Here is a 27,140-nt window from a genome sequence, read left to right as displayed (position 1 = left end):
CGCTGCATCAACCCGGCATACAGCAGCAGCAGCAGGCTGGGCATAGGGATCTATTGTTCCCTGTTTTATTACTGCCAGACCTCATTCTCTCTCAGTAAGGAGCCAGAAGAGAAAGAGGAAAGGCAAGAGGAAAGCGAGAGAAGACCTCAGCCCTGTGTGCCTGGGATTACTTCTTCTTGGACGCACCGGTGTGGACAAAGCAGAAAACACATACAAGTGCAGCTCTCTACCTCGTGGTCAGGCTTGCTTTCTTCCTCCTGACTGCATTGGGAACTACAGACCTCACCGTGTGGTGGCCATGGGGCTGGCCAGCAGAGCTGCAGGGACACTGGGGGTTTCAAGTGGGGCATCGCTCACCTCTCTCTGGAGGTTAGCACTGCTCTTTCTGTCCATCTGGGAGCTGGATGCACAAACCGCAGTGGAGAATAAACCTCTGTATATCTGGCAAACAGGTATAGTCCACCTTCTGTACTATTTCACCTTCTGTACTATTTCATCTCCCCCCTGGAGATGCTGGATGGATGTCCCATTCACTACTACCCTGGTACTCTAGATTAAATATTAATATGTAAATGCTGGCGTATATAACAGGATGCAGGAAAGCTGATGAACTTACTCAAAGTGTTTCCATATGGTTTTTTATTTAATTAATCTCTTATCAGATTTATTTGTATCTATAGTATTCACTTTTTATGATTTCATCAAATAATCCAGCAAATGTAAAGAAACTGAGGATTTAAAGGAAAGACTTTTTTTCCTGAGCCTCTTTTCCTGCAGACATACATGTGGCAGAGGTTGATGCATTGGAGCCATCTTGCTACACTGTAGTGGGGTAACATATTTACTGCAGTCCCTGAGGTGAATGTCTCTTTACCCCCCAGCTGAGGGTTAGAGCAGCGGGCTGTGCTGGCTATATTTAGGCTCTGTTCTGGGCTGAAGCATGTGGGATTCCTGTGCTCCTATTGGACTCATTTATCACCGTTTGACACATGCACCATTGATGAGAAATGGTGTATGCACTGTATCCACATGTGGTGATTTTTCAGCAGAAGAAATTCTAGCTCGCTGAAAAGAGAAAACATTCCATATCTATCTCCATTTTAGTGATTGATGCAGCTGTTTGACTTGTGACAGAGCAACTCAGAGGTGAATGTTGACGAGTTAAACCACAGTGATGCGAGTACAGTAGTTTTACAGCGTAGGCAGCTGTGTAGTACAACACAAGGCTTCCCGTTGTTGCTGTTTTGGGTGGTGCCTCCCACTGATGGAGAGCTCGTTCTCTGTGAGAAAGCAGCACATGGTCAGAGGAACACAATACTGATGCATGGTCCAGTGAGTAGAGTGAAGGAGTGGGAGAAGGAGGGGAGGAGGGTGGAGAGGGAGTGATGGGAGTAGTAGGGGGATGAATCTCCCTCATGGACATCAGGACAGGAGTGCCCTTTGGATGTAGCTGGAGATCAATGTTCTCTTTCACTACTGTCTAATCTTTCTCTGTTTCTCTGGATCAATGTACTGGTTTCATTGGGACCCTGTAGCCTTTTCCCTCCAGTGGGGGCTGATCAATGGGTGTAGTCCTGACAGTGCAGCTTAGCCTGTTCAGGATCAATGCTAGCTGTAGGTGGAATCTTAAATGTAATGTACTTGTTAATAATCTTTGTAATATGTGTGTGTAATATCTACAATGTGCAGTCCATGTGAAATTATTCTTTGCTAAGAAATCAACATTTACTGTGTATCCTTGGTGTTTATTTTGGATTGTGTGCTTATTTGGTAATTACCACAATGGGTGGCCACACCTTACAGTAAGAAGGTTCTGGGTTTGAGCCCTGGTTCACCTGGGGTTTTTCTGTGTGGAGTTTACATGGTTTCCCTAATCCTGTCTGGGTTCTCTCCAGGTTCTCCAGCTTCCTCACACAGTCCAAAGACAGGTTTATTGGTGGCCCTTAAATTACCCGTAAGGTGTGAATGTGAATTGTTGTTTGTCTCTGTATGTCAGCCCTGTAATAGACTGGTGATCTGTACTGTACTGATCACCAGTCTATTGTACTGGGTGTACCCTGCCTCTCTGTGACTCTCATGAAGGTGAGCAGCATAGATAATGGATGAATGAATGTAATAACCAGAAAGAATACATTTAAAGTAGGGAAGTTAGCTTTGATATTGATGACATCAGTGCTGTATTAGATGTAGTAAGGACTAAAAATAGTATGTTATATCATATAATAACCACAAGCTAACAGTTCTGAGCTCAGTGTCAGCTGCATTTTAGAGGTCCAACATTACCCCTTGCCTAGCCCATATGTGACCATCAGCACATCTGGACCCATGAAGGAAAGACAACAGTGTTCAGGAAGAGCTACTGATCTAGCAGCAGGTCTTGAAATAACATTGATAAAGAAATGTCTTATGCAAAAGAGCACTAACGATTGTGGTTGTACTAGCTTGCATTTCCTTCCTGAGCGAAATACAAATCTAAAGGTTGACAGTTGTAAAGAGACAGACAGTTTAAGTTGCTAATGGTTGGCAGCTGACACTCTGTGGACTTTTTGTTTCTCCAGTTATTCGACCACACTTTAGACTGTATATTGATCTTTTATTAAAGAACAGCTATCATCCATTTTAATATGAAGCAAGTGCAGCTGATAAATATAGTCTATGAAGTGTGGCATGGCATTGCATTTTTTTTTTTTATTTTTTTTTTTTTACACATTTTATGTTTCTAATTGTCCAGCAGTGGATGAGGAAATAAATGTTTATTTAAAACAAGTTGCTGTTACCCTATTAAAGCAGTGACATGTTTTACACTGGACAAAAACCAACTCCAACAAACAAACAGGTCAAACTCTCTTCATTTTCTGTCATTCAATGATAATTTAATTTCTTCTTCTCATATTTATTTGTGCCTCCCAGCTTCATTGTTCACACCCTGTGCATAGGAATGGAAATCCTCTGGTATTATGTGCTGTACCTTCCATCGTGTTAAAGCAGGGGAGGAGATTAAGGATAGAGAAACCAGAGCAGATTGGCCAGACAAAGTTAACCTAGATACGCTATAGACATGTTTATGTGTGTGTCTCCTCTCGGCTTAAGTATGTCGGCACTTGGCTCCCTGATGCTAGTTTGGCTCACTGACAGGACTATGCATCATTTTTGTGTGTTGTGCTCTTGTTTTTGATGTGACATTTTTGGTGAGATTCCTCCATCCTATCAGAGCTCAGATCCAAACAATGCAGAGCTTTTCTGCACCTCAGCACCTTTTGTCTTAGAGGGAGTAACAGGAGCAAGGAAGATGTCTGCTGAGATCTTGGACACAGAGATTTAGGGGAGTGTCAAATAAATCCACACCTCTGTAGCTGAAATTAGGAAAAATATGGGATGGTGGCTTCTCAAGAGACTAACATAGCCAGAGTTAGTTAGTTATTTAATCTTCCTCTGCGGGCCACCACTGACACTGAGTAACCAGGCCAAAAGTGCTAAATGAAACAAACAGATGATTGGTGATGTCACAGTATTCCTCTACACTACCTGCATATGTATGGGATTTTGTGGCATTGTGTAATCTGTCTTTTGGCAGAAGACTTGCTTATGTTGTCTCAGTGTTTGGAGCACAGCAGCCACAGACAGAAGGTTGGGGATTAGATTCCTGCTAATGCATTTTGCTCTCTAGGGTTTCCTCCCACAGTCAGCTGGACTGAAGGCTCTAACTGACTAGAAGCTCTACAGTATATTTATTAAATTTCACAGATAATGGACGAATACATTGCTTTTACAACTTTACCACACATTTTTAATTAATTAATTAATTAATTTACCAAAATTGGTGTGATTATATTGTTTCTTGCTTGACTAAAGTAAGACTTAAAAGTTATAAGGTCAACAAATCCATTTTTTTGCAGATATCAACCTTGGTGAAATTATCCTGTTAAAGTAATGAGTGTAATTACATTTTAGTCACACAATTAGTATTTCACACCTCACAGAACAATGAAAAACAACATTACTAAAACAGCAGTCAGACAGATCATAACACTGCTTCCTTAACCACATGTTTGTCATTGCAGTCATGATGACAAAGGTCCTTATTTTAACCCAAACCACTATTTTTCCTAAACTTAACCAATTAGTTTTGTGGCTGTGTTTAACCAAAGAGTGACAGAAACATGTGTTTGTTATTGATATTGTGTATTTAGTTACCACAACAAAGAAAGGTCTGATACACCTGCTACTGGTACACTGCTGTGGGTCAAATCTGAGAGTAGGGACAAATAACCTATATGGTCATTTAAGGTGGAGCACTTGTTCCCCAAATTGGACAATTTTTTGAAGACAATCAAAAGCAAAGTGAATTATGAGCTGAACTAGCCAGACAAGGCAAGTTCATTTATTTAGCGCCACCAAGACACTAGGCAATTGTGTGAGTGATTTACAGTGGTATAGAAATACATTAAATATAACAGATAAGAAAACATTAAAATTGCCTTTAGAAGACTATAGAAACAGAGAGTAGAGATTAAAAGGGGGATGCATATGTGGTTTATTGGTAAGATGCAGCAAACAATAATGTTCTAAGCCCTAATTTAAATAACCTAATCTACTGTAAACAGTCACCACAGTGCTGGAACCAACATCACTATATATAGTGCCTGGTCACATTAGTTCCACTGACCAGTGCCCTCTTACTACACTGTGAGTAGTCAAGATTTCCAAGTTTTTGATAAATGGCATATAGACTATACACACGCAAAACCTGATGAACAGCAGTGGCTGTTCAGGCTTCAGACAACATTGTGGTGTGTAGTTCCAGATGGTAATCCTTTAACCATCACCAGCGCTGCATTATTACTGCAGTACTGTATAGCTGGAGACTTCCTGGTTTGGTGCAGGACAACAATGGTCTTTGCAGGGCTGAACAAACCAGAGCAGTGACTAATGGTAATTAGCAGGGCAGGTCCCCTGTCCAGATCCAGCTTCAGAAAGAACCAATGAATGGTGGCTCTTTTGGGCTGCATAAACCACACACACACACACACACACACAGAAACCAACACAGTGTCTCTGTATTGTCCTCACGCAGTGTACAGCTCTTTTCTGTGCTTCCACAGATGCTTGTGTGCATGTGGTACACAAAAGAAAGAGGAGGCTTCACCTCCAGTCACATGGCTCGCTCTTTGTTCTTCCTCTAACGTCCCCAAAGAATAAACCCCAACCCCCCGGGCACACACTGTCACCCTCTCCCTCTCTCAAGGTGACCTTTAACCTCAGAGCTGAGAGGGGTCTCATGAGGGTATCAACAGTGAAAAGGAGGTGGGGGTGGAGGCTGAAATACAGCAGCTTCTCCAGCTCAAGTGTCAAGTGCTTAATTCAACCATTTACGCCAGTAAATTTAATAAGCTGCTAGTGAACTGGAGGTCGACTGATTTCTGTTTATGACAGTGACAGAGTGACACCACTACTCATATTCTAAAGGTGCCAGGATTGTGTTTAATCGAAACCATGGTTTAGAGCTAAAAGAGAGTGAATATTGGACATTTGTCGGGTCACCAGATATATGACATTAAATAAATGCTAATGTTGCCCTGTCTCTGCTGCATGTGTAAACAGGAAATTGTGTGCTGATGTTATCAGTGTTATGAGGATGTAATATGTCAAACCTGTTTAAGTTGTTGCTGAGTTCTGCACCCATTTTCTATCTGTTTCTGTGTAAAACAGTCAGTTCCATCTCTGCAAGGTCAAGGATGTGCCTAGCCTTAATTGGCATCTGAACCGAGAAAAGGGAAAGTGCCAGCTTACATCAAATGAACATGCTAGTTTTAAATGTGTTTCAGAGGTGACAAGCACTTAATGTACTGTGAGCTGTTCTTGAATAGAATCTTAAACCTTTAACCTTTAACCTTAAACCTGCATTAACAGAAAAGTGTAGTGAAGGAGCTTTTGGTTGAATTAGATATCACAGTCAAGATATTGCAGCTATGGTATCTTAAATATTCACTTCTCAAGTGAGACTGGGGCGGCACTGTGATACTGTGGTTAGCTCTGCCGCCTCATATTGAAAGGGTTTTGGGTTTGAGCCCAGGGCTTTTCTATGTGGAGTTTGCATGTTCTCCCTGTGTCTCTGTGGGTTCTCTCCAGGTTCTCCAGCTTCCACCCACAGTCCAAAGACATGCAGGTTAACTGGTGACTCTAAATTGCCTGTAGGTGTCGAATGTGAGTAGTTCTGTCTCTATGTGTCTCTATATCAGCCCTGTGATAGACTGGTGATCTGTCCAGGGTGTACCCCACCTCTAACCCAGTGTCAGCTGGGATTGGTAATGGATGTATGGAAGCTTGACAGACCAGACCATTGTTTTTTTTTTTTTGTTTTTTTTTTTCAAAAAGAGGCACGATGCATCACCCAGTTTTACAGGAGTGCAATTCTTAATAGCTACGGTATCTCTTTACAGTGATCAGTGTTTACATTTTTTCAATGGATAGCTCTTGTGGTCAGACAAATAATGACCATCTCAGAGGTAAAGGCTGAAGTTATGCACTGTTGGTATTGGAGGAGGCTGAGTTAGACGACACACATAGGACCACTGTGCACATCCAGTCTCCTACCACCAGTTCAGTGCAGTACTACATTCTTTTAAGCTAAGGATTTAATTAATTCTTCAAACACTGCTATTACAGTGCAGCTTGCAGATTTTCAAGATAGCTGTCCTTACAGCGAGGCCTAACTGTGGTCAAAACCCATGAGTCTTGGAAGTATCAGTAACTATTCACTCTTGATCATGTTGTAGAACTTTGCATTTGCAAGTTTACAGTTTTTCTCTGCTTTCTGTGTTAATGCCTAGCTAGCTTAAACCTACCTGTACCTATCTCTGTACATAACTCACAGTGATAAAATGGATAGTCTGTCGATCTTCATATCTAACTTTGATGGCAAACAAGCCTGTCTCCTAAAATGTCCTAACTGTATTGATGTGTAGCAGGATGTGCAGCCTCATGGGATGAAAAGCTATTTTTTTCCTTTTTTGTGCACTGATGATGTCAAGCACCCTTTTCAATGAAAACATATGGATGTTCATGATTAATTAAAGGCATTTGTTGTTTTGAAACAGACACTTGAGTGTCAGATGGGCCTGTGCAGATAGAGCTGGAGGAATGCTATCAAGGCGTTGTGGAGGCGGGTGAAATTATTTCTGTTTTTGATGGTATTCTTCAAGTGCCAAATTGCAGCCATTATTCTGTGTGGGTTTGAAGAAGCTATATCCAGCTGTTCAGTTCTGCCTGGCGGGCTGCCCCAGGTGGTGTGTAGGTGTGTATAAACACTCACACACAGGTGCATGTACACACTACCACTCCAATGAGCTCTTTGTCTCTCTCAGCCGTCTGCTGTCTCTAATTGACCCTGTAATCCCCATTAACATTAACACACCCTTATTTCTCCCTTCTCTTACTTGACAAGTAAAAAAGATAATAAGGTAATTCACAGTCTCAACACCCTGACCAAAGCAGAGTGACAGTGCAATTCGTCCCGCTTCCACTTCCTTCCTTTTTTCCTTTCATTTGATGCTATTTATTTCTCACTCACATAGAGCTAAAGCAACATGCATACATTTACACATGCAGACACACACATACACACACACACACACACACACACACACACACACACAGTGTGTGTGTGTGCGGCATACCTCATTATTCCCAATGAGGGGCTGACAGTGGGGGAGGAGTGTTGCTGCCAGTATGCCACCAACAGGCAGTGGACACAGAGAGGCTGAGTAATTACAGGGGAGAGGGGTTTGTTCAATCTGGGTGCTCCACAGCATGGCTGCCACCTTGTCTGTTAACTGACAAGAGGCCAACACAGACAAGGTACACATCAGTGACTGAAAATGCTGCATGCACACGTCACTATCAAATCCCAAAATTACAATGTCTGCACTTACTAACAGACCTAATTACGAAAAGACAATGAGAAAAGAATGGAGGCACATGGAACATATGGTGATAGCCAAAAAGCAGGGCTGCTGAATGCCAAGCAACTGTTTGTGTGTAGATGCAACCCAGAACAATACCAGTCCAACTAACCACATTACAGTGATTACACTGTCTTCCTGCAGTCAGATAAACCCTTGTTTCCCTCTGGCTAACTCATGCCCTCTTTGTGGCTTGATTAGCTCAGGGAAACATGCAGGAGGATTGGCCTAAGCAGCATTAAGAGCTTTTCATCAAGCTGCTTCATCCTCTCTCTGCCAGCCTACCAGCCTAGTCCTCACCTCCAGCTAACTCTCATGTGACACATGATCTAAAAGCCAACCACTAATTCTTAGATTCAGATAGTGAACACAGACATGAGAACCGCATCTGGTGACCTTCCATTAGTCACACTATTTCTAAACCAGAGCCCAATTTTAATTATAACATTAACATTAAACCAAAAGCCTAAAAGTGTAACAGTTTTACAGAGATTATAATTGACTGTGTGGCTGTGTTCACCTTTGTGTTTAAATATAAATGGCTGCAAATTCATTGAGGTCATGATGACCACGTAGTTCTCATACCTTAACTACAAAACAAGTTGTTTGTTACTGCCTTCCAAATAACATTACAAAACATTACAGAAACAATTCATATGGGTGCTGTCTGTAATGCAATGCTCTCTAATACAACACTTCTGCAATAAACATTTATGTTTATTACAGAGTTTGTGCTGTCTTTTGCACTTTATTTTTATTCTTATGTGCCTTTTTATATTATATCTTTTTCTATTCCTCACTCTTGTTTGTTCTCACTGCTGCTGTAACAAGTGAATTTCCCACAAGTAGGATAAATAAAGTCTAAAATCTTATCTTATTCAACTGGATGCTCATTTTCTATAACTGTATGTTTGTGGTTCTGAAATGTCTTGTATTAGACAGAGAAGTATCTCTTACCTACCGTCATTGATATAAATGTGTAGACAAAACACCTGTCATCATAATGCAATACAGTAGAGCCACAAACTGCAGTTTCAGCACAAACTGAACATTGTTACCCCCATGAAGGAGCATTAGTTTTAACTGGGCGTACCTAATAAACTGCTCTAATAAATCTTAATAAACGTACTAATAACTCTGTATTTATAAGGTCATGGTCAAAAGAATCCAATGTTAATGTTTTGAAGAAAATAATGGTTTCTGGTGTCAAAGTTGCACCGTTTTAACATCAGTTTTAACACAGTTCTGCAACTGTGTGACCGCCAGACATGGAAGGAATGAGTCAGAAATTCCTTACTGCCCCCATCAGGTGGTGCTATGACTATACCTGAATATTGGCATGTAGGTGTGTTCAGGCCACGACACTTAGCAAACACATCAAGTTTGGGGCAGATCAGACAATGTACGCATGAGTTACATCCACTTCCTGGTTAATGGCGAAACATCGAAATTTGCCACAGCACCACAGACATGCCCTTCAACAGAACATCAAAATTTTCACAATAAGGCATCATGAAGTCTTTAAGGCTTTCCTGATTAAGTCTGAAGTGGATCAAGTCAACCTGCTAGTAACAAGATGTCAAAGTCTAAAACCTCGTTTCCTGTGACTAATAAAGTATGGCTAGGTTACAGCAACTTAAACGCAACTTCCTGGTTCATTCAAATTTGAGGTGCCATCACGGCCACACCCTTCTACATCAACAAAATATTTTAATAACTTTTAATCACAAAGGCCTTAAGAGTATCCTGACCAAGTTTGAGGTCAATATGATAAAATCTGTGGGAGGAGTTTGATCAAATACAATATCCCCAAATGGCAAAAAAAATTGTGCAATAAAATCAAAATGGCTGACTTCCTGTAGGTTTGAGGCCATGATGTCAAGAGACTTTTTGGTGCATCTCGACATGTTGCATCATGCTCCGAATTTCGTTCACCTCTGACAAACTAAGCCCAATGGTAAGGGGGTTTTGAGTATGTCTAGGGGGGCGCTATGGAGCCATTTTACAGCTCCAATGAATGAGACCTCTATCAGATGACAATTTTCGCCAGGTCTGATGTATGTGCAAAGTTCCGTGAGTTTTTGAGCATGTTTAGGCCCTCAAAAATGCAATTTTATTGTCACGGGAATAATAATATTCCTACAATTACAATAGGGCCTTCGCATATTAGTGCTCAATATTACACAATATGAAATGATAAGAGAACATAACATAGTCATAAAAGATAAAATATAAACAAACAGAATAAATATATGTACATACAATATGTGCAATATATGTACAAGGGCAGCATGTCAGATTTTTATTGCACCGGTTTGAGTTGTAAAGTCTATTATCTGTAGTGTGAAGTGATTTGTGAAGTGAGGTAGTTCCTTCCTTCTTTGATGTCTTGTGCCACTAGTCTAACAGTGGCTGGAAAGAAGCTGTTGTGGAGGCGAGCCCTGTGAGCTGCTGATACTCACTAGCCTGCGGTGTCTCAGGATGTAGCCTAAATCCACCCACTGAAAACAGAGCATGAGCTGGGTGATGTTTGTCCTTAAGGATACTCTGTGCTTTCCCCCAGCAGCGCTGGGTGTATATAGTGTCCATGGAGGGAAGACTGGAGCCAATGACGCTTTCTGCAGTTTTTATGACCCGCTGCAGTAATTTCCACTCAGCCAGGGTGGTGTTGATATACCACACTGTGATACTGCTGGTGAGGATACTTTCAACGAGTCCTCTGTAGACTTGGGTGAGGGGCTGGCATTTGTGTTCTGCCTTCTTCAGCATCCTGATGAAACGCAGCCTCTGTTGAGCTCTTTTCACTGTTGCTACAGTGTTTTTTGCCCAACTGAGGCTTTCAGAGATGTGAAGGCCCAGGAAGTTATGGCTGTTGGTTCTCTCCACCATGGTTCCCTTGATGGTGAGTGGCTGCCAGTGGGAGGGGCTCGTCTCCTAAAATCCACAATCAGTTCTTTGGTTTTGTTTATGTTAAGTATGAGATCGTTGTCATCTCCATAGATAGCAATCTTATGAACCAGGTCCCTGTAAGATGACTCATCACCCCCTCTGATGAGTCCAAAGGTGGTTGTATCATCTGCATACTTAATAACAACATTATTGTCCTGGGTGGGGGTCATGTGTGTACAGTGCAAAGAGCTTTGGACTTAAGCAACAGCCTTGTGGGGTCCCTCTCTTGGCAGCCCTGATGGCTTTTTGGACTTGGTATCGGGCCTGTCTATACTCTCCTGATATCTCCTGACTTTAAGGCTGCACACCGGTTTCTAATCTTATTGCGTATATCCGCACTGAACCAGGGCTTCTGGTTGGGATATACACGAATAGGGGATGCAGGTACACTCAGTCAATATAGCTGCTAACAGTGTCTGTATACTGATGTATATATTGTCCATGGCTTCCTTAAAAATGCTTACATCTGTGGCCTCCAAGCAGCCCTGCAGTTGTGCTAGTGCTAGTAATCATCAGCCCACATCTTCACAGTCCTGACTGTGACTGGGTCTGCTTTGAGCTTCTTGATGTAGGTGGGCTGTAGTGAGGTGATCACTTTTTCCAAAATGTGGCTTAGAGACAGCAGTAAAGGCATTTTTAATGTTACTGTAGCATTTGTCTAGGAAACCGTTTCCCCTGGAGGGAAAATTGACAAGCTGATGATATTTGGGGATGCTTTTTCAGAGATCACAGTGGTTAAAGTCTCCTAGGACTGTGATAGCAGTGTCTGGATAATTGTTCTCATGTTTGCTGATCATGTCGTACAGTTCTCTGAGTGCATTGTTCTTGTTAGGACGTACACTACACTGAGAATGATGCACTGCAGTTTATATGAAACGTCCAGTGTGCGCCATTGTTCCAACTGTAACAAAGTCTCTTGATCGTACTTAATATGTGCGCTCCCCCACACATGAACAGACAGTAGGGACACTATCAAAAGAAGAATTAAGAAAATCTTGACCCAGAGAGCTACGCAATGTCGCACACTTAGGAGTGCCATCTTGAAGAAAATTAAATTAAATGTCCTTTAATTACACTTTGGTCATAACAAGGCATTTTGGAAACTCAGACCTGCATTATATTTAACTTTGTTATGAACATTCATGGAGTCAAAATGTCTTGGATTCTTAAAGAACCCTTGACTGCTTGGTGAGTTTCACTTATACACAAGAAACATTTATGCTTGTACATTCTGTACATTCTCCAATAAGAGCAATACTTTCAGCACATTGGATTACTCATATTGTCCAACAATTTGGTATCAGTGGTGTGTCATGAATTTTGTATTGCAGAGGGGTTTAAACTTCTCATCTTGTTTTGAAATGAATTGAATTAAACTTAATTCAGTTAAGAGTGAGGAACAGAGACGGATGGAAAGATACCAGATATGATAATATTAATTTTCCATACCAGCAAACACTGTTAGATAAGACTAAATCTGCTCTGAGCTCTGATGAAAGGTGTACTATCATTTGAATAACTCATAAACTGGCAGCCTATTTGCAAATAGTGTGCAGTCCTTGCCAGAGTAGATATTTTTAGGATAGTTCTCATTTTATCCTGTTTAACCCATTTTCTCATGCCTACTGTTTCTCCTCAGTGTGTGTGTGTGGAGCTCAGGCTGATGCTGTTTGGCTGTCCTGATTACATGTTATAGTACATTTTGTATGTGATGCTTGCTATGGCTCAATAAATAAGGGCTGTAATGATATTATTAACACTAGTTTTACAGGTATTACAGGTATCCGATAGAAATGCATAATGAAAGGTTAAATAACAGTGTCCGTCTGTGTGTAGCATATTAGTGTGGTCAGTAAGGCATAGTTTAACATACAAAGGTGTCCCTGGAGAAAACAATCGTGTACATTCACAAAATAGGACAAGGGCACTTTTTACTCCCAACACAAAGACATTACAGTGTTAATAAGAAGCTGGTGAAAAACTGACCTCTGACAATTTTTGGAACAAATATTACTAATGGTGTGTGCCAGATGATCTTCCCATCAGATACGACTGCTTGTTAACACATTACTGACATTCACAACAAATGTTTTCTGTGAACGTTTTACTGATATGTTCCAAATCAACTCTGCCAATTTCCAAATATGACAAAATATTAACAACATTTCCTCATTAGGTTAATAGAAAACCTAATCAGTTGTGTTTCCTAGGAAATGAATTTGCTGTTGCAGACTAAATTTGTATGAGACAGGGCTGTAAAAAAACTAGACTGGTTGATCCACCTTTGAGGCAGCATGGGGAATGACAGCATGGGGGTTGACTGTACTATTGGTGCATCCTTTTACACTTCTACCAGCTTTCATCCCAGCCTCATTTGGCTGTTTTCCTACACTGCCTCAGCCTTTCTGTCTGCTCATGTAATAGCCAAGTGCACTCTACCAGGCCCTCCTGTCTATCTGACTTCACTACACTGTGGATCTCTGAGTGTGTGTGTTTGGAGTGACACTCCCTGGTGTGTCTGTTTCACACCACTGGCCAGCAAGATAAAACACACACACACACATACAAGTACAAATGTATCACTCTACACACACACACACACCAAACTGCACCATTTCTGTCTTCTCTCTCTGTAACACGCACACACACACAAGTACAAATGTATCAATCTACACACACACACACCAAACTGCATCGTTTCTGTCTTCTCTCTCTGTAACACACACACACCACACACACACACACACCACACATATTTGGATCATTAAGGCTCTGTTTCTGTGGACTGCTTGATTTACTCTGGCCCCTCACAACCTCTCTGCTACAGAAAATTATTCTTTCCACTTCAACATTTGCTACCCGTGCGTTAAACAAAATGTCACAGGCCAACAAGCGCTCCACCTCCTCAGTCCTCAACTGCTGTAATTTGTTCCCCACTTGAAGGGCTAATGGCACGCAAACATTGCAGCTGGAATTGTTAAGTGTTGGTGTCTGGCTTGTGCTAAACAAAAGGGCAACAGGCTGGGCTGAAGTGTTTTTCAGCTGAATGTATGGTCATCAGACATGTGGGCATTATGTGTCCACAGCACAGTGTAAGTGACTCTTGACTTATCATTCCTAATTGATTCCTAATTAGGGTCTGACTGATATCAGATTATACAGGCCAAAAGACACAAATATTACTCATATAAGGGAGCCTTTGAAATACTTGGTCATGACACTTTTCTGATGTGTACCTGTATGATTAAAGCATCTATAAGTAAATGTTTTATACTAACAGTGACTTGAATAACAGTGTGAAAACAATGTGACTTTGTGAAAGGGGTTATTCATGGCAATGAATCTGATACCTCAGTTTTATGGAGCTTTAAAGTGAGTTTCCTCTCACTGTCAAACAACTGGAGAATTGGAATCGGAATCAGAAAAAAACTGGGAGAGAAGAACTAGTAAAAAGTAAATACGACTGTTAAATAGTAATAATAATAAAAACACAGAGTGGGAATAGAAAAATGCAAATGTGCATTAAGTGCAAAAATGGAAATGTGGAAGGTAGATTGCCAGTAATTTAATTAAATGTAATTTGTAGAGGTAAACTGAATGAAGTGTAGTGTGGGTCAACAGTAAATTAAAAGAGTTTCCAAAATGATATTCACAATTATTTTGATCAGTATTGAGATGACAATTATTTTTCATGAATATTCATTGATTTTAGGGACAAAATATTTTTATTGCCTGTTTACAGAGTGTTTGATTTGACATGCAGCAGTGTTTCCTTTGAGCAGAGCACACTTTTAAAACATAAATATAATAAGGTTCATTTCATTGTTGGAAGCCATAATCATGATTGTGACTGATATTCAATTGCAGCCTTAAATAGTTTAACATACAACATGCCCCTCACAGCTCTGACACATCATCCCTGTCAGAAATAGACAGGGAACAGATCTGTTGATAGTGACGCTGACATCATAGCAGTAACATTACATATAATTGCCACCTTTCACTGTCACTGAAGGTGAGGGGCAGTAGTTTTCTTCTATGCACTGACTGTCTCTCTCTATCTCTGTATTTGTGTGTCTGTGTGTCTCTCACTTTCTCTCTCACTTTGAACAGTAAATTGAATAAATAATAACATGAAATCAAACATTCTGTTATTAATGACCACTATCAAAGGCAAACTCAATGTAGAAAGATAGGGCTGGCAGTAGCAGCAGCGCAGCAGACACACTGCTGGTGTTGACAGGCAGTTTGTCCCAGGCATCAGGCTTCTAGACCCTGCACACCACACAGAAAATGGAGTCAGCCATTACAGACTCATAAAATATCTGCAGCATGGCACCACATGGCAAAGGACTGGAGTCTCTGCAGGAGAAAGAGCTGACTGTGGCCCTTCCAGTAGAGAGTCACAGAGTCACAGGTCCAATCCAGTTTGTAGTCCAAGCAGACACTCAGGTGTTTGTACTCCTGTACCATCTCCACCATCTCTCTCCTAATAGAAAGATGACTAACAGGAATCCTGGATCTCCTGAAGTCCAACACCAGCTCCTTTGTTTTGCTAACATAGAGCAACAGATAGTTCAGCTCTATATTAACATCCAGATCCACACATCATCCCTCCTGTTGTTCCTTATCACCTTCTGTCTGTATGACGTGTTTGCCCACCACTGATTTCTGACCACTGAGACCACAGAGTAAAGAAGCCAACTAGAATCAGTAAAGCAGCTTACAGTGGTACAGCAGAGGGCAGCTGGACATTAACCTTTAGTTGTTGTCACTGCATGGTCGGTGGACAGTTTGCTGGAGCATATCCTGCCTGTCAGAGCAGCTGTCCAAACACCACTGGTTATCTCCAACCACACAACTACCTGCTCTGTGGCACAACACAGAGAAACAAGATTACATATTTTCTTTTTCTTAAATGTACCTCCTGACATATCCTTCAGTATCATTCTCAGAAACACATGTCATATAAAAATGTACATTGAAACTGATCTTCACATCTGACCATTGATTTGATTTGAAATGTCAGTCTTTGCCTTTAATTATGCTGATTTACATTTTGTTAGCTGAGTGAGTTTCCTTCCTCAGACACTGAAGTGTTTGTGCTTGTAGAAATCCAAAGTGGTGGTAATCTCACCCTCTGTGAAACCGAGCCCTCCCTCCCAGTTCAGCTTTAACTGTCAGTCAGTCAGCAGGATTCTGCATTTAAAGTCTGCTCTATGTCAGTGGGAGGAAAATCAAAAGGATCCACTGACCACCTTATCTCCCTGTCTCTGAGATTTAGCATACAAGTGCACTGCTCCCCACCACTGGCTTTTTGCTGATGCTCAGTTTTTCTTAATAAGGCCGAGCCAAGCAGCACAGTGGGGGGAACCAGAGGAGGCAATGACGAGATCCTCTCTGAGCTAATAGCACATTACAGCAACCTAATTACAGTGAAGTGGTTTGCTCCTCATTTGCTGAAACCACAATGTGATGTCTGTTCTAAAAACAAAACAAAACAAAACAAAACACAACAAAAAAACAGCAGGCAATTGTCAAACTGTCATTACATTTAACTTATGTAAGAACTAAAGGAGTTAGAAAATGGTCTTGCTATTTAATGCTAAGACTTTATTCAGTCTCTATATATTGTTTTAAAGGATTATAGATCAGTATCATTTTCTCATTTTCATGCCAAATGAATAACTGCCCACATCTCAGATTTTGCCAGCTGTTTGTATAGGTCTGAGATAGGTCTGAGGTTGCACTCATCAGAGCCCAACAACAGCATTGTTGTGTGGACAAATGCCTAAGTATGACTCATGTGTGACTTCACTGACAGGAACATCCAGAAGCTGCGAACTATGACACTCATCTGTGATTTGCAAAGACAGAATAGGCTGAGTGTGATGGTGGGTTCACAGTTTAGTCTGTCTGTGGTTATGGCAGAGGTGTGGGAAGGGCAGTAGCCTCTACTACAGACACATGCAACTCCTGGTAATTCCAAAGGTATCTTATTAAAATATTGTGTGTTCTTGGCTGATGTGACAGATGTTAGCCACAAGTACACACACAATTAGGAGTCACCTCTTTTTCAGAGTTGTGTAACAGTGCTTCTGACATTGGCACTTGTTGGAGTGTACTGTTTACTGTTTCCAGATGTGGAAACAAAGGCACCTTTGATAGAGCTAAAAGCTGAGGAACAAAAGTAATGTAAAAAGCAACAAGTAATGCATTACTTTAGCTGTAATTAGTAAAGCAATGTAATCACTGTTTCAGTGATTAGTGAAGTTAGTAACTGATTACAGTTTTCAAGCAACTTTCATCTGCTCTACACAGCTTAGTGTTTTCATTCACTAGTTTGATCCAGTCTCTCTGTGGGTATGAAGGAGCCACCCACCACCAAGACTGCAACTTCTGACTCTCAACTCTCTGGACTTCAGTTATTGTGGACTCTCAGTTATTTCTGAGTCGTTAGTTATTTTAGAGAGGAGCTGTGAAGGTCAGTAGTTGCAGGGCTGCATGCAGTCAGAGAGGGCACAGAGGAAACACACACTGTAACAAACTTGTGCATGTACAAACTAACACTAGTGCTGATTGCGGAGCCAGGACAAAGACTTCATAGTCAACAGTGAACCTCTGTGTGAGAACTGCACAGCTAACATCAGAGTCCAAATGAGAGCTAACAGTCCAAATGAGATCTTTGGGAACCTGTTTCCCTGCACTGCTGCTCTGCTCACAGAGGAGGTGTCTAGCCTGTTCTTCATCACCTCCACTGAGGACATGCTTTGACACAGTGAGCATTCAGGGGAAATTTCCTCTGAACAGGAGTCAATATTGTACCAGTTTTATTTTTTTCCCTTTGTTTCATCACTTGGGGTTTATCTTGAGATAGTATTCTAGTATACCTATGGGGAAGGTCACAGTAATTCCACATTACTTACTTAGATAAGTTGCTCTCATTAGGTAGACTGTGTTTTAGATGAATATTCCATCAGAGACAGCGGAGCCACAAGCAGCAGCAGCAGCAGCACCACTGAGAGAGTTGGCTCTGTAAAAGCCACTTAAGGTTTGTTTTACTGGTAACTGTGGTGTGTTTAATGGCACAGGTACTAATGCATTTATACTAGACCAAGGCCACATATAATGATAATAATATGACCTGATGAACTATTGTGTGTTAGAGAGGTTACACGGCCTTTACCTTTCAGGCTCACCTTGTTAGGGCCCAAGCACTAGCGTGCGAAAGCCCTATTCAATTCAATCAATCAATTCAGTTCAGTTTTATTTATATAGTGCCATAACACAACAAAAGTCATCTCGCAGTACTTTTCATAAAGAGCAGCTCAGACCATACTCTTTGAAATAGGTATTTACAGAGAGAGACCCAACAAATCCCACCATGAGCAAGCACTAGGCGACAGTGGCAAGGAAAAACTTCCTTTTAAGAGGCAGAAACCTCGAGCAGAACCAGACTCAGGGTGGGCGGCCATCTGCCTCAACCGGTTGGGTTAAGAAGGAGATAGAGAGGGGGCAGAGGGGTAATCATAGGAATTATTATTATTCCCTAAACATGCTCAAAAACTCACAAAACTTTGCACACGTATCAGACCTGGCGAAAATTGACATCTGATAAGGGTCTCATTCATTGGCACTGAAAAATGGCTCCATAGTGCCCCCCTGGACATACTCAAAACCCCCTTGCCATTGTGCTTAGTTTGTCTGAGGTGAACAAAATTTGGAGGCATGACGTAACATGCTGATATGCATCAAAAAGTCTTGTGACATGGCCTTGAACCTACAGGAAGTCGGCCATTTTAATTTCAATTTGAAAATTTTGCTAATTTTTGGCTGTTTTTTGGCATCTGGGGATGTTGTATTTGATCGAACTCCTCCACATGTTATCATATTGACCTCAAACTTGGTCAGGATACTCTATTAAAAGTTATTATAAGATTTTGTTGTGGTCGAAGGGTGTGGCCATGGTGGCACCTCAAAATTCCATGCCTCGCCATGAAACAGGAAGTTGTGTTTAAGTTGCTGTAACTCAGCCATACTTTGTTCAAATTTCACAGTGTTGATAAGGGTCCCAGCATGAACACACCCACATGTCAATATTCACAAAAAGTTATAGCACCACCTACTGGCCGCAGAAAATTACAAGTTTTAGACTTTGATGCCCTGTTAGTAACAGACCTGTCCTGAAAACATCTACATGCCAATATTTAGGTATAGTCATAGTGCCACCATCTATTGACAACAGGAAATGATGTGTTTTATCTAAGTAGGGTGATCTGATTCTCCTCAAATGTGGTCAGACAAGCATTAAGATCATAATGGTGACTATGAGTCTTCATGGGACGCCCTTGCTGTGTCGCCATGGTGAATTTTGATGCTTCGCCATTAAACAGGAAGTTGATGTAACTCCCACATGCACTGTCCAATCTGACCCAAACTTCACATGTTTGCTAACTGTCATGCCTAAACACATCTACGTGCCCATATTCAGGTATAGTCATTACACCATCTATTGGCAACAGGAAGTGATGTGTTTCATCCAAGTGGGTCGATCTGATTCACCTCAAATGTGGTCAGGCAAGCACTAAGATCATAATCATGTTTAATTGTAAAGACTGTAAGTCTTGATGGGATGCCCTTGCTGTGGCGCTGTGGTGAGGTTCGATGCTTCGCCATCAAACAGGAAATTATTATAACTCCTGCATGCACTGTCCAATCTGCCCCAAACTTCACACATTTTCTAACAGTCATGGCCTGAACACATCTACATGCCAATTTTCAGGTATAGGCATATATATATTGGCAACAGGAAATGATGTGTTTCATCCAAGTGGGTTGATCTGATTCACCTCAAATGTGGTCAGACAAACATTAAGATCATAATGGTGACTGTGAGTCTTCATGGGACAGCCTTGCTGTGTCACCATGGTGAATTTCGATGCTTTGCCATTAAACAGGAAGTTGCACTGTCCAATCTGCCCCAAACTTCACATGTTTGCTAAGTGTCATGGCCTGAACACATGTACATGGCAATATTCTGGTATAGTATAGGGGTGCGAGGGCCCTTTCAATGCTGCTCAGTTTTCCTACACAGTCATATGTGCCACTCTGTACAGATTTAGTCACAGAACTAGGTTGAGTGTGAACAACATGGATGTATGATGGATCCACCCCATCCACCCCACATCCCCACTCCACCATGCTCCTCTACCAGGGCCACTTATAGATATTGTGGGAAATTAAAGAATTAAAATCACTGCAGAAAACAAATCAATTCAATTTTATTTATATAGCACCGAACAGAGGTGTGGACTCGAGTTACATGACTTGGACTCGAGTCAGACTCGAGTCATGAATTTGATGACTTTTGACTCGACTTGACAAAATGTAAAGAGACTTGCAACTCGACTTGGACTTAAACATCAATGACTCGTGACTTCACTTGGACTTGAGCCTTTTGACTTGACAAGACTTGCTCCTTTCCCCAAAATCCAAAGATTAATAAGTATATTAAGGAACGCTCTGTATCTTTCATGGTGCGTATGTGTGCGCCTGTGCGTGTATTTGCTGTCGGCACAACATTCAATCAAATTAGATCTAGGTTGTTTTGATCCGACAGCATCCATCCAATCAAATTGCAGGACAACCAATGAAGAGGAGCTGTCAAACAATGCACCAGTTATTAAAAAATGATACCAAAGATAGTTTCGTTTGGGTATAAAAATTACGAGGTGGTCAACAAAAAATGAATTGCAGTTTGCAAAACATGCGGGTTGAAGATTACAGACGGAGACGCAACAACTTCCAACTTCGTTCGACATTTGAAGTTGCACAAAGAACGGTAAGTTCTGAATGAAAGCTAACGTTGGCTAACTTTTCTTTGTATCTTTTTTCTTGTGTAGTTAAATCAATGAGGCTGTAAACTCACTGTTAACGTTACATTGCAAACGTCCACGGCGAATTCACTCCCTTATTCATACATTTGTTTAGTGATTTTTTTAAGCGGGGTTGTATGAGGTACATATGTAACGTTAGTCAATGTACAGTATCACACACAGTAGACAGCGGTCAGCAGCAACTGTAACGTAATGTTTACCACACATACACACACACGCACGCACAATACAATTCATAACACAATGCTAAGATTGATATTAATAATTTGAGTAATACAGAGTAGTTTCAATACAATTCATTTGTGGCTATAAGGGATTTTCTGACCTTTGTTTAATATGCTTACCTCTTACAGATTTGAAGAATACCAGATGAATAAAAGCATCACAAATCAACCACAACAGCCTTCAATCCCGCAGTTTCTGTACAATCGTGTTGGGCATTACAGCATGAGTCATCCACAGCAGACAGCTATCACCAGTGCAATACTGTCCGACCTGATTATTGATTGCAACTTGCCCCTGTCTATTGTGGAAAACAAGAGTTTTCGGCACTTTCTGACAGTACTTGACAGCAAGTATAGCCCAGTGTGTCGCAGAACACTGACATCAAAAACAGAGAGAGAGCAACAGAGCAACACTGACCATGTTTCAGTCACTGTGGACATTTGGTCTGACCGGAAGATGAGGGGATTCCTGGGTGTCACTGTGCACTGGATAGAGAAAGAGGCAGAGAGGATACAGCTGAAGTCCAATCTCTTGGCCTGTGAGCGCTTCCAAGGCTCACACACTGCTGAAAGAATCTGTGACCAATTTGAGTCAATATGTGATGAATACAACATTAAACATAAACTGGACTACATTATTAGTGATAATGCTGCTAACATGCGAAAAGCATTCACTGTGTGCTTCCCCAGTGAACAAGAGGATGGCGATGACGGAGATCATCTTGATGACCCTGAGCTCTGGTGTGACTTAACCCTGGAAGATCAGCAAACAGTAATGTTGCTATGGCAAAGAAACAGCGCTTGCAGTGTTTTGCGCACACTCTTCAGCTGGTGGTGGGAGACAGTTTGAAAGAAACAAAAGTGGTATCTCCTTCTCTTTCAAAGTTATCAAAACTCAGCTCACTGCTGCACACAAGCACAACATTCAAAGATGTGTTTGATGCTGAATTTGGGGAACAGAAAGGCATCCCTGCTGCAGTCAACACAAGATGGAACTTAACACTGAGGCAAGTGAAGGTGCTTCTCCAATGCAATCATCTAAAGCTCTGCGCTGTTCTAGAAAAGGCTGGGCACAGGGAGTTGTCATTCAAAGCACAGGAGTGGAATCTGTTGAAGGAATTGGTGGACATCTTGAAGCCATTTGGAGAAGCAACTGATTTGACACAGGGGGAGAAGGTCATCACAATCAGTGCTGTTGTTCCATCTGTCTTGTCCCTCAACTACCACCTTGAGAAGCTGAAGCCTCAAGTCTGTTTCCTGAGCAGCCTGGTCAGAAGTCTCCAGGCATCCCTGAACAGAAGATTTCTTGGAATCTTCAATGTGAAAATGGCCAGGACACAAGATGGGGTCACTGCTCCTTTTTCAGATCCAGTCTACCTCAAAGCAGCTGCCTTGGATCCAGCCTTTTCTCTGTTGTGGGTGGAGCCCCATGTGCTGGTCAGTCGTGACATCAAGGCAGAGGTGGCACAACAAGTTAAAGGTAAATGTTACTGAGTCTAATGTAACTTTTCCCCTCGTAATCTGATCTAATTGACTGCAACAATAATTAAGTGTTCTGTAGTATTTCAGTCTAACACACTGCATCACCAACACAAATGGTAATAAAGACTCTATTGTTTCTGCTGTTGTTTTTACGTTTTTCCAAAATTGATCCTGCAAGATGCTGCAGAGACTGAGCAGCCTGTTCCTTTTGTTGATGAAAAGGAGCAACAGGACCTCAGAGAAGGAGAAGGGCTGTTTGCTGCATACCATAAGAGGCAGAAGAAGGATGTTGGGACTACTCCATCACTACAGCTAAGTCACTACCTTGACATAGCCGAAGGACAGAACGCCCTTTTGTTCTGGGCATTGAACATGAAGACTCTTCCTTCACTGTTCCGAGTGGCCATCAGAGTCTTGGCAGTGCCTGCCTCCAGTGCTCCAATGGAGTGAGTTTTCAGCCAAGGTGACATCATACTACATCCCCATCATGCACAAATGACTGAGAGACTTTTGGCCAATTTGGTCTTTTGCAAATGCAATGCAGCACAGGGCTCTGATGTATAAAAAGCACAACCCTGTTCATTGTTATGTTCATGTATGTGATATGTTTCTCACATGTACACACACACACACACACACACACACATAAACACACAGACAATATGAGATGGTACAGGACAGGACAAACTGCTGTGGAACTAGTTGAAATGCAATATGCCAAATACAATGTTAGCACTTTTGTACAAATAATTACAGTTGCAATTGTTTTTTCAAATGTGTTTATTCTGTAAAGAGTGGTTTAAAATTAAGAATATTCTTACAAAATATGAGTTAAATGTTAAAAATGACTGGTTAATAGTGCAATGTCAGCACTATTTTTTTCTGCAATTTCAATTGCACTTGTTTTAATAAATAAATACAGATGTTAAAAGCATACATTATCTGTGTAAATATATTATTACTCTGTGGATAAAAGGACTCGAAAGGACTCGAAACTCAAACTGCAGGACTTAGGACTTGACTTGAGACTTGTCGGTCTTGACTTTGGACTTGACTTGGGACTTGCCTGTCTTGACTCGGGACTTGAGGGCAAAGACTTGAGACTTACTTGTGACTTGCAAAGCAATGACTTGGTCCCACCTCTGGCACCGAATCACAACAGTAGTTATCTCAAGGCACTTTTGGTTTAGACCATAGTCTTTAGATTATTATATTTACAGAGAGAGACTAGAGTTCCCACCATGAGCAAGCACTAGGTGACAGTGGCAATTAAAAACTTTTAAGAGGCAGAAACCTCAAGCAGAACCATAGTCAGGGTGGGCAGCCATCTGCCTCGACTGGTTGGGATGAGGGGGAGGGTAGAAAATAACAACAGGATTACATAGCATAGTGCAGATTCATCTAAAATGTAAAGTGGTATCAATAATACAAAAGAGGTAATAATAGTAATGACAATTAAAGTCGTAAATGCAATAGTAGCAATAATAGAGGCAGTAATAATAATTTCTAAATATAACAGCAGGAGGCTTGTCATCACAAATCAGACTCTACAGCTCTGGAGGCAGAAATACCTGCAGAGAGTGACAGAAGAGGAGAGAGAGATATGAAAGAGCACAATACTACAAGAAAGGGAAGATATCAAGTTAGTAACATGTATTCATGGTATTTGAATCCATACTGAGAGAGAGAGAGAAGTTCAGTGCATCATGGAAAATCCCCCAGCAGTCTAGGCCTATAGCGGCATAACAGTAGAGGAGCCTGATGTCTCTGCCTCCCATTTTACTCCTGGAATCTCTAAGAACCACCAGTAAACCAGCATTCTGGGAATGCAATGTCCTAGTGGGATTGTAGGGAACTATAAACTCTTCAAGATAGGATGGTGCCTGACCATTAAGGGCTTTGTAGGTGAGGTGGATGATTTCAAATTATAATCTGGATTTGACTGAGAGCCAGTTTAGAGAGGTTAACACAGGAGAATTAGGGTCTCTTTTTCTAGATCCAGTCAGTAATTGTGCTGCAGCATTTTGGATCAGCAGCAGAGTCTTTCGATACTTGTTGGGGCAGCCTGATAATAATGAATTACAATAGTCCTGCCTGGAAGTAAGAAATTAATAGACTAGTTTTTCAGCTTCATTTTGAGACAGAATATGTCTGATTTTGGCAATATTATGCTGGTCAAAGAAGGCTGTCCTTGAAGTTTGTTTTATGTGCGAGCTAAAGGATATATTCTGATATCCTGAAATAAGATTCTATACAGTGGAGCTGGCGGCCAGGGCAATGCCATCGAGCATAACTACATCATTAGAAAATGTGTTTCTGAGGTGTTTGGGGCCAAGTACAATAACTTCGATTTTGTCTGTGTTCAGTAGAAAATTGCTGGTCATCGAAGTCTTAATGTCCCAAAGGCATGCCTGAGGTTTAGCTAACTGATTGGTTTCATTAAGCTTCATCGACAAATATAGTTGTGTATCATCTGCATAACAATAATGTTGCTCAAGGGAAGCATATATAAGGTGAATAGAACTGATCCAAGCAATGACCCCTGTGGAACTCCATGTCTTAACTTTTGTGTACTTTGAGGAATTGTCGCTAACATGTACAAACTGAAGCCTATCCAATAGATAGACTTTAGTGTAGTTTAGTGCGGTTCCTTTAATGCCAATAAAATGCTCCAGTCTCTGTAAAAGGATGTGATGGTCGATCATATCAAAAGCAGCACTAAGATCTCACAAGACAAGTACAGAGACAAGCCCTTTATCTGATGTGATTAGGAGGTCATTTGTAACTTTCACAAGTGCCGTCTCTGTACTATGATTCAATCTAAATCCTGACTGAAAATTCTCAAATAAACTATTGTCTTGTAGAAAGTTGCATAACTGTTTTGTGACTGCTTTCTCCAGGATCTTAGAAAGAAAGGGGAGGTTGGATATCAATATATCAAGAGTAGGCTTTTTAAAAAGAGGTTTGATTACAGCTACTTTATGAGATTGTGGCACATAGCCTGTCAGATTAATCATATCCAGTACAGAGTTGCTAATTAAGGGTAAGGCTTCTTAAGCAGCCTAGTTTGACTGGGATCTAAAAGACAGATTGAAGGTTTAGATGAAGAAATAGTTGAAGTGAGCTGGTGGAGGTCGATGGGAGAGAAACAGTCTCAATTAGGTTTTTACAGCTGTTTCTAGGGATCCTGTGTTTTGACTTAACTCAGAGCTGGTTGAGGGCAGGAGGTGTTGAATTTTTTCTCTAGTAGTTACAATTTTTATTATTACAGAAGCTCATGAAATCATCACTACTGATTGTTATAGGAATACATTGATCAGTAGAGCTGTGACTCTCTGTCAGCCCGGCTACTGTACTGAAAAGAAACCTGGAGTTGTTCTTATTTTCCTCTGTTAATGATGAGTAATAGGTAGCTCTGGCATTACAGAGGGTCAGACAGAGGCCTCGTGGTCATGAAATGAACATGTGGTCTCTCTGAAAACTAACCATGGGAAGAGCCTGCTGTGTGACAGCAGCTGTTGAACACTGTTTTCCTTCCAGTCAGGTTCATGTTGTAACTTGGCGTGAACACCATTATTAGCAAATGTTTCCAAAATGGAAGACTAACGCTGGCCCCATGAGTTATCAAAGGCTGAGCTATGGAGCACTGAGTTGTTCAGCTGCTGTGAAAGAATAAATTAATCATTTCAAAATGGTAGCGTTGCACATCATCAGTTACTGCATTCATTCAACATCCTTTAATGCTCAAAGACTAATAAAATGTATTTGCATATATCTTCTGCTAAAGCACAGAGATCTACTCCATAAATGTTATGTCCGGCACTCTCTGGAGAAAAAAGCAGTTATCCAAAGAGAAAAAACTTATGATACACTGTATGGTTTCTTTGTTTAGGTCAATAATCACTTTCTTCTTAAACTTATTTGGAGAAAGCATGATTATCACTGTCACTGTTCTATTATAGCTATATTATGGGCACAGGCATGAAATGAGCTATCTTTTTCTCTTTCCCATCCACATAGATACATCTTATGTCTGTGTGTCTGGTTGAATGATTTTTGAACACAAATAAGATGAAAATTGTGATTTAGTCTTTTAATATATGTTTCACACGGGTAAAGATTTTAATGCCGTAAGACACATTTATTCATAACATAGTGCACTGTAGATTTTTCACATGTAGATGTGAATGTATTAATTGGCTGCCCTCATGCTGTGCAGATAAAGCAGTTCAGTTCTATCACTGTAACAAGTGATCAATTAATAAACCATGTTGCTTTCTGCTGAAGAAAGGGGTGTAATGACATATAGAACTCACAGAAAATAAAGGACAGCAAAACAGAGAGCAACAGCCTCTTGCTGTGAGTAGCGATTGACTCAGTGGGATGTCTGTGTGACTGTGGCTGACTGAGTCATTGAATTATGTGTAATTCTGCAGATATGTGTTTCCTTGTGCTTTGTGTGTATGCAGGTTTAGAGTAGCAGGTTCAGTCTGGATTAAGATGAGTTCTCCTCCATTCTTAGCTTTTTACACAGGTCCTGTGGGAGTCCTCAGTTTTCCATTACACCCAGCCAGGTGAATATTACTGCAGGGCAAGGCAGTCATTCCCCAGCCAGTGCATGAAATGAT

At 41.1% G+C, this 27,140-nt stretch overlaps 1 protein-coding gene across 1 annotated transcript in view; it reads left to right on the top strand.

Annotated features, from left to right (window-relative positions):
- thsd7aa (thrombospondin, type I, domain containing 7Aa) overlaps positions 1-27,140 on the top strand; it is a 152,314-nt gene continuing 125,174 nt past the window's right edge. The window contains 1 exon segment of the mRNA XM_051078823.1: positions 1-452. Coding sequence (XP_050934780.1) covers positions 299-452 — 154 coding nt within the window. The 5' untranslated portion in view covers positions 1-298.

This window comes from Lates calcarifer, linkage group LG3 (genome assembly GCF_001640805.2).
Source record: "Lates calcarifer isolate ASB-BC8 linkage group LG3, TLL_Latcal_v3, whole genome shotgun sequence".
Lineage (NCBI taxonomy): Eukaryota > Metazoa > Chordata > Actinopteri > Centropomidae > Lates > Lates calcarifer.
This window is presented reverse-complemented; position numbering and strand designations above follow the sequence as displayed.